General features: G+C 37.0%; 2 protein-coding genes across 4 annotated transcripts in view; one reads left to right on the top strand and one right to left on the bottom strand.

Moving 5' to 3' along the window:
- The window catches only part of RNF11 (ring finger protein 11), a 32,993-nt gene extending 22,252 nt beyond the window's left edge, over positions 1-10,741 (top strand). Inside the window, exons 2-3 of the mRNA XM_006919179.3 lie at positions 6,365-6,534; positions 7,869-10,741. Of these exons, the coding sequence (XP_006919241.1) occupies positions 6,365-6,534; positions 7,869-8,040 (342 nt within the window). The 3' untranslated portion in view covers positions 8,041-10,741. The remainder of the gene's footprint in view (positions 1-6,364; positions 6,535-7,868) is intronic.
- A 7,899-nt stretch (positions 10,742-18,640) lies between these two features.
- TTC39A (tetratricopeptide repeat domain 39A) overlaps positions 18,641-20,038 on the bottom strand; it is a 37,163-nt gene continuing 35,765 nt past the window's right edge. For 2 of the 3 annotated variants that reach the window (XM_025052079.1, XM_015595049.2), the window contains one exon: positions 19,191-19,658. In XM_025052079.1, the coding sequence (XP_024907847.1) occupies positions 19,535-19,658 (124 nt within the window). In that variant the 3' untranslated portion in view covers positions 19,191-19,534. Of the gene's footprint in view, positions 19,659-20,038 lie in introns of all 3 variants that reach the window. The other variant, XM_025052077.1, reaches the window with a different exon arrangement.

Genomic DNA, 20,038 nt, shown 5'->3' on the forward strand with positions numbered 1-20,038 from the left:
CACTCTTTCAAGATTAGGTAGTCTATTCCTTTCTCTAATGAAGAACCTTATGCTAAGTTCTTCTCCAATGAAGAACTTGCCTATAGCTGTATATCTGATAGTGCCAGAACTTAAATTACATGAAATGTCTATATTCTTTCTACTATAGTTCTCTATCATTAACCTAGATAATGGGCATAGATATTCTGAGTTTGAGAAGGATCATGTAAGTAGAAAGAGATAATTAGTTTGGTTTTAGGCATTTTGAAGTTCCTGTGGGAAAGGTCAGAAATTTGAAAGAGGCGTGTTTTAACCAGATATTTTCACTTGGAAAAAGAATCTTGGTTACAATTTATATCAAGTTTTCCTTTTTTGGTTTTATTGTGGGTTAATCCAAATCACTAGCAATTTATTCATAGTATATTTACAAAATTCTGATGGGACTATATGACATGAATTGCAGGAACATGAGTTCTTTGATTTAAATCGCTCAGTTATCCAATTAAGTCCCTACTATGTGCCAGATACTGTGATGAGTAAATAACATACATTGGTAAGTAAAACAGACACAACACCTACCCTTATCAAGTTTATAGTCTAGTGATGAGGAAATACATAAATCAAGTAGTGACACAGATAATCACACACCTTTTTAGCCCAAGCACAAAATACCTCCTGAATTATATTCATAGACATAGAGACAAGGACAATCAATTGAACCCTCGAAAGCACCGGCATTTATATTAACTAGCAATTTAGTACATTGGTGATTTAGAGTTTCATAAATTGATTCAATTCGTAGTATTCCTTTTTGTACTAAGTGCTCTGGTACATTGGAAAGGTTTAATTTGTAAACATTGTTCTTCACAGGTCTTCAAAATCATATTTAGGGTTCACATTTGGGGGAGTGGTGGAAGTAGGTATTTTTATCAGTCATTCTTAAAGAATATGTTTAGCAAAACAAAAAACTATAATCCCAATGTTATGGCATGTACACTAACTTTATTGGGTATTTAACAATTGGCTAGGGGTTCCAAGAAGTGTAAAAAAACACTGTAGTAAGTTAATGGGTGACTATTTTTAGCGTTAGTGAGTAAACTGTTTAGTAGACCATTTATTCATCTATCCATTCAGTGAGGAACAAAAATAGACACAATTCTTATCATGGATCTGCAGTCTGGTGGGGAAGACAAACATTCAAATTATAACTAAATGTAAAGTTATACCCACGACATCCTGTGAAGGGAAGTAAGTTGGTGTATAAGAACCTGTAATAGAGGAGAATGGTTAGGAAAATTTTCTGAGAAAGTAGAAGTTGTCCATCTGAGCTCTGAAGGAAGAAAAGGAGGTATTTAAACAGAGTGGTGATGGAGGAGAGTGTTCCATGCAGACTACATTGTACCAATATGTGCGAATGGTAGGTAGTCTGCTAGGGAAGCCCAAGGTACTGAGTAGGCACTCACTGTCTAGCACATACCAAAATTCCAGACTCCCAGAAGGAAAGCAGGTGTTTGGCATAAATCATATTATTTACATGAAGAGCTTAGGCACCATGAAATATCAGTCAGGGAATGGTGAGAAGTATCCTGGCATCCATATCTTTTAAAAATTGCAGTTTTTATATCCCTGTCTACCTTATTCAGTGGCTTATAGATTACATTAGAAACAAGATTCCATTTTGCCACCTAGAAAATACCATTGGATCTCTAATTACTAAACAATAAGTCATACATCAGGACATTTTAAACAAATATGACAATTAAATTTAGGTATGTATGGTAAGAAGGGTGAGGCCACATCCATCTTTAAAATATCAGGTGTTCTTAGTCATTTCCCTCTCTCTATGGCTTTCTGAAAAGTTGCATGTATACTGAAATTAGAATGTTAAATCATTTTAAATATCTAGGCAGTACTTAGAGGGTCCCGGTCCCTTTGGTTTAACAAAAAATACCATAGAAGACAGTGCACATATAATATGAATAATTAAAATGTAAGGTTTTAATTTTAATATAAATTAGTATGTTTCTTCATAGAGTGTTCCTTTTCTATTCTGCTTTCTGTGTTCTCTGTATACAAAAGTGAACCAAAGAAATATAGCCTCTTAAAAGTACATGCTTAGGGATACTACTTTTAAAACAATTTAGTCCTTTTTGTAGTAGGTATATACATCCAATGATTTTGGAGTTCCTTATTACCCATAGTCTTATACCAATTATCGCAGTGTGACTTCATATGTGTCATATCTTGGTGTAGATGGCAGCATAACAAGACCCGTCAGCTGGACTGGGACTGAGAAAGAGTCAGGAAGGTAGTTTAGACTGGAAAGGTTTGAAAAATCTCAGAACTAGCAGGGTCACAACACAGGCCAAAATGTTTCTGTGTTCAGGGGCAAGCCAGAAAGTCAGGACCAAAACCAGGAACAATAGCATTAGCTTAAAGTCTTCAAAACAGGGTCATTTAATGATGGGGAGAAAACAGAAGGTTAGAATAACTTATAAATGTTGGTATTTATGAAACTCTTTGATGTTATCTTGTAATAGTGTATCATTATCCTCTAAAGTGGTGCTATTATATCCTTTATTCAAAGATATGAAGAGATTTGGCTCAAGTCACCACAGTAAATAGCAGGGACTCAAAATCTTTTTATTTTTTAGACTGAAAATCCCATATTCTTAGATAAAAGTGTTTTTTCAACTGTGTTCCATTGATTCCTAGTATCCTGCCAAGGTATCCCAGGTGGGGTGAGAGGGATGGGATGCTCATCCTTCTTAGGCCACATTCCATCCCAGCCCCATTCCATCAGAGTAGCTTGATTTTATATATTGTGATAATAAATAAAATTCCTTTGAACCAAAGTTTTGTCACTTAAAAAATCTATTGGATTAGTAGACTGTGTTACCTTTATAGACCAGGTAGTTGAAAGCGACACCAGAGAGCAGACATCCCAAAGTGAGCACAAGGAGAAACTGTCGTCTGGTGTTTTAAAACAACGTTCTGAGCTTAGGTAGCTGCAGAATTTGATCTTCTCCCAACCTTACAGTAAGAACCACTTTGAAGTAGGCCACCAAGTGTTCCAATCAAAGAAAAGAGATGTATGATTAGACTTTATTTTACAGGGGCAGTTTAATGAAGAATTTGAATTTCTTTGAAATTCTTAAATTCCAGAAGTTATTCAAATGATAAAACCTTTATTGTAGATGAAAAACCTTTATAGAACCATTTATTAGATAGAAATCCCTTATTTTGATGGCTTTCTTAAAATATCATTTCAATGTACTGTTTTTCAAAGTGATGTAAATGGACAAAACCCAAATCATTTAACTTACAGAATCTTCTTGCTATCCAGCAACCAAGTGTGGTGTAGTGGAAATTACTGGCTTAAAACGGAAACCAGAATTCTAATCCCAACATTGTCAGTAATTATGTGACTATAGGTGGGCAAGCTTGGGTTGATAAAATGGGAGAGTTGGTCTTAAATGAATTCTAAGATCCCTTTTTGAAAAGTTTTACTTACCTTGGCTAATTCATTTCTTTTTTGAGTAAATTTTATTTATTTTCAGCTTTATTAAGGCATAATTGACATAAAATTGTAAATCCAATTCATTTCTTAAAGTAAACATTGGAATGCTGTTCTGTAGTCATAATATTAAAGCTGCAAAAATAGTAGCTAGCATTTATTTAAGGAGTTTTTATATATTTGTCTCATGTTGTACCAGGGAACTTGGAATTTCTTAACAGTAGTCTGAATACTTTACACATGGAGAACTGAGGCTCATAGAGGTTAAATAACTTGGTCAAGTTCAATAACTTGGTCAAGCTAATAAGTGGCAGAGCAAGGATAATCTTTTTGACTCTGAACCATGAAACTTTTTCTGCATTGCAAGTTTGCCTAGTAGATATAAAACCTTGAAGAAGTGAATATCTAAACCAGAGATGCAACAGCTATATTTATGATCATTAATAACTAAGAGATCATGTAACTTTTATATGCATCATAAAGCCTGGTTAACAAAGTTGTTTTTCTAGTGCATAAAATAGGGCTTTAATATACATGTTGCATATAAAATAGTCTCTGAGTTTGAGCTACAAACTGAAAAATTTTGCATATGTGCAAAACTCATTTAAAAGGAAATATTCATTTTAAAAAATAACTATTGATAAAGCAAAAAATTGCTTGTAGTAATAGTGCTGTAGATATACAGAGCTGAAAGCTTTCAAGTTCTACCAGAGTGAAATGCAGTCAGTTTGGTGCTTACCTTCCTCTGTGAAAGTTAAAAGAATTGACAGTCTTTTCTCACTTGATGGCTGACACATGTTCACTTAAGTTTCCCTGTATTCTGATAATCTTCCTAATTCTCTCATAGTTAAACAACACCTATGTAGTTAAGCTGAGGCTAGAGGCAGAGTCTGTCTATCTGAGTGACAGGGAGGAAGAATGGGGAAGGTTTCTTGTCAACAACCTACTGGACAGGGTAGAATTTAGACCAATGGACCTGTAGAGAAAGGTAAAGGGGGAAAAAAAGAAAGAAAAGACAAAAAAAGAAAAAAAAAGGTAGAGGGAATAGCAAGAGCAAAGATCAGAAAGCATGGGACTTATAGGAAACAGCTGGTTTGGCTGCAATATAGATATAGCTCTTGGATTGCAATATTAATGGTCATAATAACTAACACTTATCAAGTTCCTGCCATTCCAGGGTTCACCAGCTTCCTCATTTAAGCCTTATAACACCCCTATAAGTAAGGTAGGATGTAATCCAGATAGGTTAAATAGCTTAAACATGGTCACTCTGTTAAATGACAGAGAAGTAACTTAAACCCAAGGTTAGCTGGATCCAAGAGCCATACTTAATATGATGTCTTCTTTGCATGTAACATGCACTAAATAAATATTTGGATGAAAAATATAGTTTTGATAAGCATTCATATGCTTATTATTTCCTAAATGATGAGATAGAAGTATGGAAATACTTAAAGTAACTATTAATGTTTTACATGGAAACTTATAAAACTTTGAACTACTGTCATACTCTTAATTTGATAAAGGATTTACTGAGTTTTGAGATCTTTAAACATTTGTTCTGAATCTCAGAGGAAAGGAATATTTAAAGTTTTATGTTGAACTGTCTTTGATAGGGAACTACTGTCAGAAAAGGGGGGTTATTAGGATAAGTCTAATGGGACATTATGGTATCAAAGCTTAACACAAATTTAGCAGTTATTCTTGGAGGCATTATCTCAACAATTGCAAATGTTGGCTCTCTTTATAAACAAGTGTGTAAATTGTAGAGATCATACTTGATCTTACGGAATGACTGGAAATAACATTTTCTAACATAATGTAGGTAGTGATTTGATGTTAAATTTCCCATGAAGTTTCTACATGGATTCTACTTGGTGGAGATGTTCTCCAGAAAAAAACATAATAGGCAGCTCAAAAATGGTTTTAGCCACAATTAAATTATGAGGCCAAAGATGTACCGTCTTCATACTTCATTGAGATCTCTTAAATGTCTCATCAGAGAGATTTTCCCTGAGCATCCTATCTAAAGTAGCACCCCGCCCCTCATCACCCCAGGAACTTTATTTTGTTTACTTACAACTCCCCATCCCCTCATTTGTTAATAGGTACTCATTTATCTGTTGAAAGAATGTATAAAGAGTATGAATAAAATTATTTCAGAAATGTGAGTAGAAGGAAAGCAATATGTCTAGATTAATATACTTTATATAGTAATAATATATGCAAGTAAATGAATGTTATGTAAGTAGAATTTGTCAATTTGATTTATAGCCCTAAAAGGTATGTATCCCACTTGGGAGGAAAGGTGGCCTCATTTGGCTGACTCAATTATCATATCCAAATATGTATCCAGAAGCCTAAAAGGAATTTTACAAAAGTTTATTGCAACAGTATCTAGTCTTTCCAAATAAATAATAAATTAAGATTGTTGTATATATGGAAAGAAAAAATAAGTTTGCAAATAAGAGTCTATAATGGCCAGTTCTAATGTAAATAATGGTATACTGAGACCATAAAACTCCATCGTAGCCTACAGAATACTGAATACAGTTCATTAGGTTACTTAATTTTATTGATTTGTCTTTTTGGATATCAAGACTGAATATATCTTGGCTATATGGTCTTCATGGAAAAATACTTCAGATAACATTCTGTGCCAGTTTTTCAGTGAATCTTGTGTTTAGATCCTTCAAAGCAGGTCCGATATGCTAAAGTTAAGACAGAGAAAAACAGAATCTCATACTACTGGACACTAGCCCAACCTACCTCCTTCCCCACCCCCAGCCAGAAAAAGAACAAACAAAACATTACCCCAGAAAACAGATTTTTAAAAAATAATCCTTTTCTCCATTTCTTAAAATTTAGGAACAAGTTCCAGTTCCCGTCTATCATCCAACACCTAGCCAGACTCGCCTAGCAACTCAGCTGACTGAAGAGGAACAAATTAGGATAGCTCAAAGAATAGGCCTTATACAGCATCTGCCTAAAGGAGTTTATGACCCTGGAAGAGATGGATCAGAAAAAAAGATCCGGGAGTAAGTTTTGATAAATTTATACATGTTTCAAAGGTCTATCTCCAGGAGTTTTCTTTTGAAAAAAAAAAATTCTGCATTTTGGAAGTCAGATAATATAATCAGTTCATACAAGAAAATGTTTAGATGTAGCAATTTAAGAATTTTTCTATAAAAATAAGAAATAATGGTATGAATTCTGACCATTTTATATGTTGCTTGTATCCATTTGGATGAAAGTTGATTTCAGTTAAAAACACCACCTGTGTGAGTTGTGAGCTAGTACCAACATTGCCTTGTCAGCTAGGAAAGCAATTTGGCAATGTGTCTAGGACCTTCAGGTCTATACCCTTTGAGACAGTTAATTCTAGAGATCTATCCCAGAATATGTACCTCACTCCAACTCCTAGAGCTTAATGCGTAAAGATATTCACCATAGTTTTATTTAATAAAAAAACAACAGTAGAGGTATAATTAAATAGATTGTGGTGTAAGAATACTTTAGTAGGTTATGCAGCCATTAAAACTGTTTACTAACGGTTTTAGTGATATAAGAAAATCTTATATTCATTTCTGTGGTGTGATTTTTTTAAGCCTGGTGAGTTGAATATAAAATTTACTTCTGGGGAGTTTTTGTTTTCAGAACTCATTATTGTCCGACATTCCCCTAATGAAGACAGCCATTCTCCTTTTAGGTTGAGAATGGTCTTGCCAGTAGAGACCTAATCTAATTTACTGTGTTGATGTTTGACTCTTTGAGCCATAACACCGTTTAGTGCTAGCGGTTAAGATCATAGCCTATTTAGAACACCGACTTTTGAAACACTGCGGAATTGGGCTGCTTCTTGAACCTGTAGAAGAGTGCAGCGAACTTGAAACTGGGGTTAATGAAGAGACTTTTAGCCTACAGCATCCCAGTAAATAGGCTGAAATTAGTAGTTTTGTTTTTCTGTATAGTTATTAAAATGAAAACTATCTTATCTCTGGGCTTAACACTACAAACCCGGTTCAGATAAATAGTTTATTTGACTATTTCCTACCTAAACCATCACATTTTTCTTCAGGTGTCTTTTACATTTAGCTGTGTTATAAGCACCGTTCTAGCAATGGACTTGGTCCCTCATGTGGTCCATTTCTCTTTGCTCTAGTGATTGCTCTCAAACTCTGCAAATTCCCAGGTGACTGAAATAACAGATTGCGGATAATTTAACATTTATTAGGAAAAAATTTAAATTTGCTTTGGTGGTAGGATGACAGGCAGACAATTTTCATCTGTTCAGATTAACACTGTTTTTCTAAGGAGTAGATAGATCACTTCTCTAAAAGTGCTTTCTGATTTTCTTCTTCACCCCCAACAGGTGTGTGATCTGTATGATGGACTTTGTTTATGGGGACCCAATTCGATTTCTGCCGTGCATGCACATCTATCACCTGGACTGTATAGATGACTGGTTGATGAGATCCTTCACGTGCCCCTCCTGCATGGAGCCAGTTGATGCAGCACTGCTTTCGTCCTACGAGACTAATTGAGCCAGGGTCTCTCATCTGACTTCAAGTGAACCATCATTTTTGGTGGTTTTGATCTTTTGTCACTGAGCCCAAAGAGCCAGGGATTAGGAATTAAGATCATGCACAAAAGTTTCCTAAAAATTCCTGAATGGCTGCAGATGTTGGGGAAAAGTAGGTGATATTTTAGAAACTTACGGGGAAAAAGTAGGATGGTATTTTTATGTAAAGCCTTGACCCAGTGTTTAAAAATATAATTGTATTTAGATCTTGTTATTGCTCCAGTACATAGGAATTGTGTAAAGTGTTACAGCAGCTGTATATGTTTAAATTGTGTGTGTTGAAGATTAGGAAAAAGATAGTGATTGTTTTTCCTAAAAGAAATAACTTTCTTCTTCCCCTCACTCAAATTCTTTTCTGAAGTTGCTGGCATTTGGGTCAAGGTTTTATTAAAAGCTACATTTTATAACACTGGCACAAAAAAAAGTAGTTTTAAGCTTGTTTGCACAGTTCTTTTTTTCCATTGGAAATGGAATTCATTGCCTTAGGTCTTTTTAAATAGTGTATTATTATCGTTGGGGCTGGCTCTATGCTTGAAAACCAGTTTATTTATAACCTGTTATAAGTGCTATATCTGTTTGCAGTTAGGAAATGCAGAATTCAAAGTGATCTCCTAGCTCGTAAGCAAACTGAGATGCACTATCCCTTTTCTATTAAAAAATGAGTTAATGTGTCGAGAAACCAATTCTAGTAAAGTGGGGTTTAATATTACCCTTCCCCATGTGTTTTATCTAACTATTTTGGTTGTTAATATGGTGATAATTAAAAGTCAAGGTAAATTTTAAATAATTAAGATTTCTGATTTATTGAGCTTGAATTATGCCACGATACTTATGTAAAAATGAAAGTGGCACCATGGTGAAACTGAGAAAAGTTTCTCAGTTGTAATAATTTTGATTTACTTTTTCCTGTGACCTCCTCCCCTGTTGTCTTGAACCATAGCAAAAGGATACTGCATCTCTTATTATTGTAGTGCTGAGGTTATTGAAGTTATATAAAACACATCTCAGTTTCTGTTTCTTGGAAAGGAAGGTCTTGCTAGCTGACTGATAAGTCTAATAAGCGGGGAGAATTAAGATAATTATATTTCATGTTTTGCACACAAATCCAGAATTTGTATAACCACATGACTTCATAGTTGTGATCTCAAACAAGAAGGAATTTCTCCTTTATCTTTTTCTTGCAGTTAATGTAAGAACACTGAATCTCTAAGCTTCTGAAGTGTTAGAGGTAGAGATGGTCTAGTAAAGATGTAGTTGTAATGTTTTATCCATTTAGCATGTGTTTATTTTTCCTTATGTACTCAAAGGTGATTTATTTGTTCAGCTCAATGATATTGCAGCTAAAAAATCATTTATTAGCAAAAGGAGAACCAATTTCAACCTAACAAATCAGAAATGGTTCTTATTTTATATTGAGTTGAATATTTGACTCTAACACTTTTCTACATACGAAACACAAGTATCTTGAAGGTTCTTCATAATTGCATTATAGAGGAATTTAATATGTCATAAGTGTTTCTTAAAGCTTCGACATTTGACTGTAGTATCCATATGTTGGTTAATTTTACTATGAGCCCCATGATGGAAAGACTTAAAGACGAATTTGAGGGAAAAATGAAAGAAATTAGATTATCAGGTTCTGTTAAATTGTTACATGTATCTTGCTTAAGTTTTTGTTCATTAATTTATATCCACCCAATTACATAAAGCAAATTTGGAGGAAACACCTGAAGTTGTGCAATATTTTCAGTGATATTACTTTTTTTATCCTTGTGTTTTCTATTTAAACATGATGTCTGTGTGTCATCAAGTATTCTAGTCAGATTTTCTTTTTTTCTAGATTGTTAAATTTGGTAAATGAACTTTTTTTAAAAAAATCATTTTCTATGTTGCTGTTAGTCTTTCCTTTTTACAAGTCTTTTTTCACAGAAGTTTGGCAGTAATATTGAAGGGAATCAGTATTGAGCTGAATGCTTTTTTTTTTAGATACTTTGTATTCTTTAATTTTGATTTTCACATACCATGTTAAGAACCATCAATTTTGGCTTTTACTAAATTAAATAAAGTTATAATACAGTTGTAAAGGGCTAAAGTTAGAGTTGATTACATAACAATATTTCCCAAGTTATCTTTCTTTAAAATAGACATGTATAGATTTAATTAATTACTTTTAAATCTCTAGATGTATATATACTTTTGGGGAAGTATTTTTTATGGCTTGGCATTGAATACAGTCTAATCATAAATTTAGATGCTTAATAGCTTTAAATTTTCTTAAACCAAAAAATAAGCTCAGCATATTTAGATTTGAGCAAGATGTGTTCATGCTTGGCTATAGGATTTAAACTGTCTGAAAAGCCTGACCAGGAAAAAATAAAAGAATCTTATTCTTTTAAACATAAACCCAACAAGTTGAAATATTTTCAGATACTTCTAGTCTGGTTCACACAAACCTTTTCAATTCTAGAAGTGTTTTTTATTGAGAATCTCTTAAGCCAGGTATTATAAGACTCTCCTCTTACATTCAGTGTCTACCATGTGATCTAAAACAGTATGATTTTACAGAATATACTGAGCACTGATGTTACAAATTCTTTGTACAAACTCCTTCATAAGGAAATGTGCATTTTAAAAAAGGAAAAACAATAAAATAGTCAAGAATAGAGCTGGCTATGGTCCTGAAAACTTAAAATGGTGAAGAGTTGAAGGTAAGTGTCTTTGGCATAATTCAGAAATGTATGCAGTTTGGTGGCCTCCTTTGCTTACGAGGGCAATGGCTAGCAGTGAGTTTCTCACAGTCGACTGCATATAAGTGCATTATAACTGACGTAATAACCTCAACTAATTTTTTAAGCCTTTAATTTTGAAATTAGTGAACATGTGAAAGTTTTATTTTTGATTAGTATCTCCTGAAGTAATATTAAATTTACTCATCTGCTCTTTTACTGGGTGAGGAGAAAAGATAAGTTCTTTAGCCCTCCTTCTGTACCCTCTCTATGTAGCTCCCCTTCTCCAGTTGTACACTCAACTAGACTTCCTTAAGACACAAGCCTGGTTCAGGATGTCCCCCTCATGGGAGGCATGGGCAGGAGAGCCATCAGAGTCCTGAGCAGTCTTCTCCTCACTGATTATATTAGTTCTTTGGCATCTCAGCTGAATTCCTTCTTATTCCTACTTGATCTCAGTTTCGAAGTATTTGCCATTGAGGTCTCTGGTTTCTAACAATTTACTCACAAAGGCTATTTGATGCTCCTGCACCCTTCAGAATTGAATCAGTAATATAGGTTAGCCTGCTTGTTAAAAGTTTGGATCCACCTATTCATCTCTTTAAATACATTCCCCCCACCCCCACCCCCCTTATGAAGATATACTCAGAATCTTGGTGCTTAATAAATGTTTGTTAAAAAAGTAAAAAATGTGCAACTACAAAATTACCATCGTTGCACTGAATATAATTCCTGATTGACTACCTGTTGAGATTTTTCTGAGAGCTATAAAAAATGATCTCTGAAAGAGTTTTTTCTCAGTTCCATATATGTCAAAATATGTATTTGTCTATGATCAGGCAGCAATTTAATGCTCACAATTCAGATTTAGACAGGGCTTTAGTTTGTGATAATTTAAGTGAAACATAAGGGTTTAACAGTGATTAAATGATTGTATCATGTAAACATAAAATGTTTAAAAGTGGTTTAAAAGCCACTTAGAAAAAGATACAGTAAGTTAATTTTATGTATTTAAGGAAAGTTTACAGGACTATTTGTTAGGTCTGCACATGAAGTATTTTTGACTAGAGAAAAGTAACCTCCATCTTTTCTTAAAAGCTCCTAAGAGTTCTACCACATTAAGGTTTATATTAGAACACTGTATAGAAGTTAGTAAATGAATGAGGCACATATATTTGGTGAATATTAATTTAAATATACTTCATAATTCTTTTCTGAGAGCTTCTGAGTCTAAAAACATCCCACAAAAAATTATTAGTCAACTTAATTTTAACCAGTCCTTTTTAAAACCATACAAGGGGTATTTTAAAAAATAACAGCAGTACTCGTCGCTTGTGGATTAGTAAGAGTTTGACAGTCCAGATGCAAGTATCCAGATTTTGCTTTTCCATTTGTCCTTTGGCTGTTTCCAGATTTTAAAGGAACTTTAGGAGGAATACTGACTTTCCTTTACATTTTTCTTGAGAAAAGTTACTGTCCACTGGAAGATTTAATCATCTTTGGATGCTTTCCACAGAAAGTTTTGTTTTTTCTCTGCATGTGAATGAGAAACCAGCATTATGAATAAGATAGACATTTTAGGCATCTAAGACTGATTATGTTCAAAGGAGCAGCAGCACCTGTTTCCTTTGAACCCCTTCTGTAACACTGCTTGTGGGCTCCAGATTTCTTGGCACTGAGAAAAAGAAGTTGAAAAAGGTAATTGAGGGTTTGCCTCAAGAGTCTGGTCATAGTGGCAAACTGAATGCTTACAAGAAGATTTGGTTGGCTCTGTAAAAGTGATGAGCCCAGCTGTTCTCTGGGGGCCACAGTCATTTAGGATCCAAAAGCAGATCTTAGGCATTGTGTGAATTGAGAAAACCTGGACTTTGCTATGAGAAAGACATTAAGATTGGCTTCCAGCACTACCCATACTAGAGGTGTGAGAATGGAATAGGCTCATTCTGCCAATTCCAGAATCGGAGCCAATCCTTGAGCTTTGAAATAATGCAGAATCATGACCTTCTGTCTACGAGGGTAGCTGAACTCAGCAGATAGACTGTAAATTAATAACTACAATTTCGGAGTATGTAGTGTGTGGGGAAGAGAAGTTCTTCACAAACCATTTGTCCTCATGGTCCTTACGCTGATAATCACTATGATGTTAATTTGACATGAATATGAATATAAACATTCATTCTGGTAGTGAGACAGGTACTATCTAGTAGAACCATTTTCAGATGGTTCATTATTTCAAGTACTGTTCTCAGGACTATTAAATTTTGAGTAAATGGCTTTGAAGATATCTTTGAAATAAGAAATCATGTTTATGGGTATGGGTTTGCTAAACTGGGCTTCTGATTTCCTGTGACAAGGAAAGAACACAAAATGCCGACTCATGTTGACTCTAGGTGCCTATGACCTAACATACCGAAAGAATTTTTTCCCCTAGTTGCTGAAGGGAAAATGTATTTTTATCAGCAATTTTACACAACGCAGAACCAAGAGGTGCTAGAGTTTTTGGCGTGGCACCAGCATCCTAAATTCCATGTTTAACCTATATAATCCATTCTTCACATAGCAGCTAAAATAATTTTTAGTAAATTCAATGTCATTTCCCTGCTTAGAACTTTTATAGCTTCCCACCGTGCTGAGAGTAAAATCCAAACTCCTTAACTGAGATAGCTGGTTTTCTGCCTCTCTCCTTTCATAGTACTCTGCCTTCTGGCCTGATAGGCTTGCTTTTTGTGCCTTCTAAAATGGCAAGCTTTTTCCTGTCTTGGGTCTTTTGGAATTATAGTTTCTGCCCTAGAGTTCGTTTTCCCAGATTTTTCGGATGGCTGGCTGCTTATCCTCTGGACCGAACATATCCCCTGTTTGTTTACTCCACAGCTCTAATTCTTTGTTTACTTGTATGTCTTCTTTATCAAACTAAGCTCCATGGAAGCAGGGTGCTCTCTGCATGGGTGCTCAACAGTTATTAATCAAAGGGAAGGATAAAATGAGGAAAAAGGCCCTCAGCAATCTAGGCAATTCTGTTAGGGGACCACCATCAAGGAAGTTTCCCGTGGAAAATAGAGATCTTATATAGCAAATTTTTGAGGGTGTCGGGGAAAAGGGCGAAGGCAAAGGTCTAAGCAAGCAACTTTCTGGTAAGCCTTTTCACTAACCAGTACCACAGATGATACCCACTGTTGTCCTTCCCTTCACCTGGGAATGTGGCAGGCCATAGTTCCTATATGTCAACTTTGAAAGAAAAAAATGTATAGTGGATACATGTTTTTGTCTTTCAAGTACCCCATGTTCTTTTTTTAGTAATAACTCCCAACTGAGTATATGACACAAGTTGGATCATTTACAGTATTTATGTCCCTTTCTAAGGCAGTGGTTCTCAGACTTTAGTGTGCATTAGATCCAACTGGAGAGCTGCTTAAAATTCAGATTACTCGGCCTCACTCCTATAGTCTTGAGTGGGTCCGATGATTTGCGTTTCTAACAAATTCCCTGACAATATAATGCTGATCTAGGAGGGAACCACTGGATAGACATTTGAGCCAAGCCAGACTAATCAGAATATCTGGGATTTTTCACATTGGAGACAGGAAAAGAAACCTTTTTTTTTCTGGTCACAAAGCTGTAAGGATGTGGGATCTGAACTGCCATGTACCCCTGCCATGCAGAGAAGCCAGTTTAAGAGAATCTAACAGGAGCATAGCCAAGAGATGGAGAAGCACCAGAGCCCTTGATTCAGTCATCCTGTAGACCAAACCCACCACTGCCTTCCTATAGTCTATGTGAGCCGATAAATTTACCACCTTAATATATTAGGGGCTGTGCTATTTTTTTTACATAATTTCTTTTTATCTTCAGCAAACCTGTGAAGCAGTTGGCATTAGCCCCATTTTACAGTAGTGTAAACTGATTCTCGGAGTAGTGAAGTAATTCCAACCAAATTTGAATCTAGTCTCTGCTTTTTTCCATTTCCCCATGTAATTAATAGAACTTAAAGTTGGTATTTTTAGTAGATCAGGCTTTTCTCACTAGGAATTTGCTCACAACCTCTTTTCCATAGTTATCTGAAAGCTGTAGTCCAGGGGTGACAAATTTCTGGCCCATGGACTACTTTGACCCACAGATGTGAAATGTTCGGCTAGTCAGCCAAAACTTAAAAAATTCTTTCAGTGCCTTTAGCATCATGTGCTTCTCAGTTTTCCAGTGTTTCCCACCTCTTATTTTTTTATACCAAACCTACACTAGCATATGGTTTGCTATCCCTCAAGCCTCAGTCTAGGCCTGAGCTTCTGCATCTGTTCAGGCTTCACTTCCCATCTCTACAGTAGCTGACTGAAAGTCTACCTATCCAACTGGGGATTAGATCATGCCTTTTCCTTCAACATCCCTTGATTTTATGAGCAAATGCTGTTGCTTAAGGTTTGCCTTTTTTCGTTTGCCTTTGTTCAAGTTAAGACCCTATCTCTACCTCATGATGCCAAGTGGCCTGGAGAAACTATGCCACACGGACATGTATATGCTCTGTGTGTTCTAAGGCAGGATTTTTAATGTTTGAGTTATTAGCCAGTAACTTTTCATTCTTAACGATGGCCCAAGAGTCAATAAAAGTCAGGTCCAACTATAAATTGATAATTTTATAGCTCAACTAGCAGTTTAGCAAACATGGGCTTTTTGAGTTCAACTTCCTGGCTTCAAATCTTTCTGCTGCATTAATAGCTATGTGATCTTAGGCAGGTTACTTAACCTATGTCTCAGTTTTCTCATCTATAAAATGGCAATACTAGTTCCTACTTCAGATGGTTATGAAGCTTAGAAACATGTAAAGTGCTTAGAATGGCAACTAGTAAATAGCGAGCACTTGATATTAGCTATTTTCTTCTACCCAAAGTATCTAGTGTCTGGTGTTCTTAAGTATTTGTTAATGGTATGAAGAGCAACAAAGCAACCCAGTCTAGTCATTTGTGGTATGTTAGCTGTGAGGTGTCTGATTAAACTTGCATGTCAACTTTTAGAAGTCTGTATCAACCTTCAGTAATTGTATGTCTTGCCAAAGGAAGGGCTCTATTACATTTTTGTCACTTAACAGTTGACTTTATACAGTGGAAGCAATTCATAGATCACTAATTTAGAAATGAATTTTTCAAGCCCCCAAATGAGACTCCTCGTTTGTGGACTTAACCTGTTGGGCAGTAATGAACTTTGCACCAGATTTCACAGGAGCTGTGCTAACCCAAGCAGAAAGGCACTTTCCAACATTGGAAAGCTGCATCTAGGGGCAGGGGTGAGAAGTTTCCATTTTGCTGCTTGATTTTCAGAATCCATGCACGTCTCATTTATCATTAAATTAGTGTGATGGTGCTAAGGACATAAGAAAACAGTTGTTGAAAAGGCACACTGTTAGACTTTAAACATGAAGCAAACAAGAAGACTTGTTCCTATCCCATCACCTTAGAATAAATGAACTTGGGAATATATCCAGATAAAGGTGTCTTTTAGATCTTATTCCTTCATTGCATGATTCCGGCACTCAGCAGGCTAGGGCTTTCTGAAAATCTAGTTCCATTCTTCAGTTGCTGGGACTCTCCCACCTGGACCTCAGCTGAGTCTGGGGTGGCGCTGGTCTTTTAGGGTCCTGGCTTTGCTGTCAGGTCATGGCTTTTTGCTGTGAATGACGATAGCTCTCTTGAAAACACTCCCATTCTGACTTGAGAGATAAGGAATAGGGAATCCTGCCAACACATGGGAGAGCTGATAGGAACCAGCACACTGCTGGAAGACACCCTGCCAGCCCAAGGGCCTGTGACCAGTGAGAGGCAGAGGTAGACTTTCGGTTATCAAAGGCTTGTTCAGATCATGTTACCCAGTTGCTACTTCCTAACAACTGAGTTCCTCTGTGTGGCATAAGGTTTAGAGTTTTGCCCAAATGAGGATTAGTTGCTCTCTGGGTATCCTGGGCTGCCACTGAGGCCCCTGACTGAGGAAACCTATCATTTATAGTGTAGTACATTGGGGACACAAGGCTTTAGCAAAAGGTAGGGAGATATCTGTTGCCTCATTTTGGAGATGAAAACCTAGCAACAGACTTGACCAGAGTTAGAACTGTTGACAACAGGAAAGAGCCAAATTAATTTTTAGAGGGTCTATGGCTTTCCCAAGGTTACCTTGAAAATCAGTAGGAAACAGGGACTAGAATTCAAGTCTCCTTATTTCTAGGTCAAAACACTCTACCTGATCAGCTGCCTCTCCAGGGCAGATATACTGGAAAGGTCTGCACCATTAGAGAAGTTAACCAGAAATGTCTCAAAGAGGACACAATGAGAAGCCCATGATAGAATTTTCAGCTTCGAAGTCCTCTGCACAAGGATATGGTGGCGTTAGACACCCAATGTGTTCACCCTCCTTCACATACATGCGTTTCATAGATTATCTCAAGCTGCAAGTGAGATAAAGGAGACAAAGCCCACTGATTTATCAGTCAGACTGCAGTCAGGTCAGCAGACAGGTAAAGATGGCATAGGCTAATTAATGAAACCCAACAGGAAATCGGCAACAAACACGAGGAAAAGATCTTGGCATCAATTTTAAAAATATAAGCAAAAGCACCTAAAATGAATGTTGAGATAAAAGTTTTATATATATACACATACGTGTGTGTGTGTGTGTGTGTGTGTGTGTGTGTGTGTGTGTGTGTGTGTGTGTGTGTGTGTGTGTGTGTGTGTGTGTGTGTGTGTGTGTGTGTGTGTGTGTGTGTGTGTGTGTGTGTGTGTGTGTGTGTGTGTGTGTGTGTGTGTGTGTGTGTGTGTGTGTGTGTGTGTGTATTGCTATTTTGCAAATTATATATTTGGTTTCCTATAACCGGTGCTGCTTTTAGACAGCAATAGATAGAGCTCTAATATGTAGGGGAGCCACAAAAGGCCATCCTCAGTCAGTAGCCTGGCTCTAGTTACCCTCTCACCCTGCCCTGCCCAACAACCTAGAAACAGGCTGGTCTCCCAGCATCCAGGCTTCAGAGGAGATACAACTTGCAAAGGGCTTGCTCTGTGGAGAGCATTCTTGTGTCTAGTTATAACAAAATGAGAAATTTTTTTCCATAGCATTATCCCTGACAGTACTAAGTGCAAAAGAGGATCTTGGATGAGGGTTTTCTGCCTTGCTTTGTTTCCCTAAGGAGAATATATACCTAAAACCCATGGCTTCATTCAGTATCAGTCATAGGAGGCTGGTTGACTGTAGTTAATAGATTAACCCACCCAGCCACTGGCAAATGCTCAGAAGTGTTTGCTAAATACAGCATGGGAGAGTTGTGGTTCTTTACAGAAATTGCATTCATGTGTTTGAGGAGTCAGTCACATTTTCACAGATAAATATTTTTATGGTGTATGTGATTTTTCCTCTAGGGACATGGTTAAAGTACTCTGTCATTAAATTGTGAATGGTAAATCTTGGTTTAACTTGAGTTCTCACTTTAACATTCCCAGAGGTTGCAAATGCAGATGCTTTGAGGGTCCAGAAAGGTAATGTGTTTAAAGTAGCCTGTACTCAGCTCCAACTGATAGTCACCTTAAGGGCCAGTGTTGCCAAATCTCATTTTTTAATGAGGCCAGAAATTAGATTTATTGCTGAACTCTCTTACTAACATTTTTAAATGTTAGAAACTATCATGTTGTCTAAATAAAACATTCCTGGGCCATATGGCTTCTGATCCAAACTTTCTGCCCTGCCTAAGAATTCAAGCCACATATTTTACTGAAATAGATGTTTTATGATCTCTTTTAAGTGTATTAGTTTTATTACTTAAATATCTATTTTCTCTTAACTGAAAAATTTAAAACATATACAAAAGGCCAGGAATAACCATGCTAAGAAAAATGCTGTCGGTAAATAAATGTACCTCGAAGTGAAGTACAGATTTCATAAATTATTCCTAGTGGTTTCAGTCTGATGTACAGAGAGGATGCAGATTGGTGTCTGGGAACCGCCCTCTCCCTCCCCACCTACCCCCCGCACCAATAATCTTGGCACAGAGAGGGCCACACAGCTCCCCTTCTGTCAGCATCTCCATTCCTTACTGATGAATTTTTTTCTACAGATGGACTCAAATGTAGAAAATGATCTCACTAAAAAGACATGTTTGATTTTTTTAAATTGGAAAGGTACAAAGAGAGTGAAAATAAAGCGTAAGAAGGAAGATAATGGGTGTCTGTGTGCAAGCCCCATGCACAACCCCCTGAAGCCTCAAAGCCTGAGATACAGACCCTCCTGAGGGTCCTTCTAGCCCCAGAAGCTGAGACCTTGCTGAAGTTTGAAAAGCAGTTTGGCTTTTGGCGTCATATAGATGTACCCCAGATCAGTACGCAGTACGGGTTAACACAAAGATGTACAGGTGGTCGGTTGGTGTTTTCTTAAAAAGCCAACTATGATCCCATCATTATATTTCTAAGGAAAATGTAAACTCTTCATACATTCTCTTAAACATCACAGTGAAAAACAAGGACCCGTATGTGTGATAGGGCAGGCAGAAGGCTCCACCTGCTCTGTCATTGGCAGAGGCCTTTGGCCACACTGGTGAAAATGCCGGCTTTGCTTCTGCACGGATACCCATGTCATGCCGTCCCACTGGAGCACCGGTGGGCCCCAAAGGCAGGGCAGGGCAGGGCAGGGGGAAGGGATCATTTTGAAATGTTTCCAGGAGCTCTGTCCAGCTGTCTCTGCCTTCCAGCTCAGGAGCGCTGCACAAAACTACAAGGACACTGACGAGACCATGGATCTGCTGCCATTCTCTAGAGAAGACTTGGCTTGGAGTGTAGCTGCCTGGATTCGAAAGTGTGTCCTTGACTCCATGGAGTAATTCTTGTAGTTTTGCCTGGAAGAAACGAGAGAATCAGACGCATGAGACTGCTCCAGCAAGTGCCTTTCCTTCGGTCAGAGCTGTGGGAGCCCATCAGCCAAGGAAGATTGGTAGAAGCTTAAATCTCCATTTCTGTTTAAAGAAGGAGTTGGGCTCTGGCCAGTAGGGAATAGCAGAAAGGCTGTGTAGCCCCTCACCCAGATACCATGCCTTCTTGGTCCTATTGGGTCCCAAGGCTTGAGGGAGTAGTTTCAAGAGGTAGATCCATGGGCTGGAGGGCAGGAGACCCGGGTCTTCACACAGCCCTGTGGCCGGCTTGTGTGTGACCCTGCGTAACTCACTCCCCACTTCTGGGATGCCAATTCCTATTAGTAAATTGAAGAGGAAGCTTCCCT

Source organism: Pteropus alecto, unplaced genomic scaffold, assembly GCF_000325575.1.
Source record: "Pteropus alecto unplaced genomic scaffold, ASM32557v1 scaffold25, whole genome shotgun sequence".
NCBI classification, from domain to species: Eukaryota; Metazoa; Chordata; class Mammalia; order Chiroptera; family Pteropodidae; genus Pteropus; species Pteropus alecto.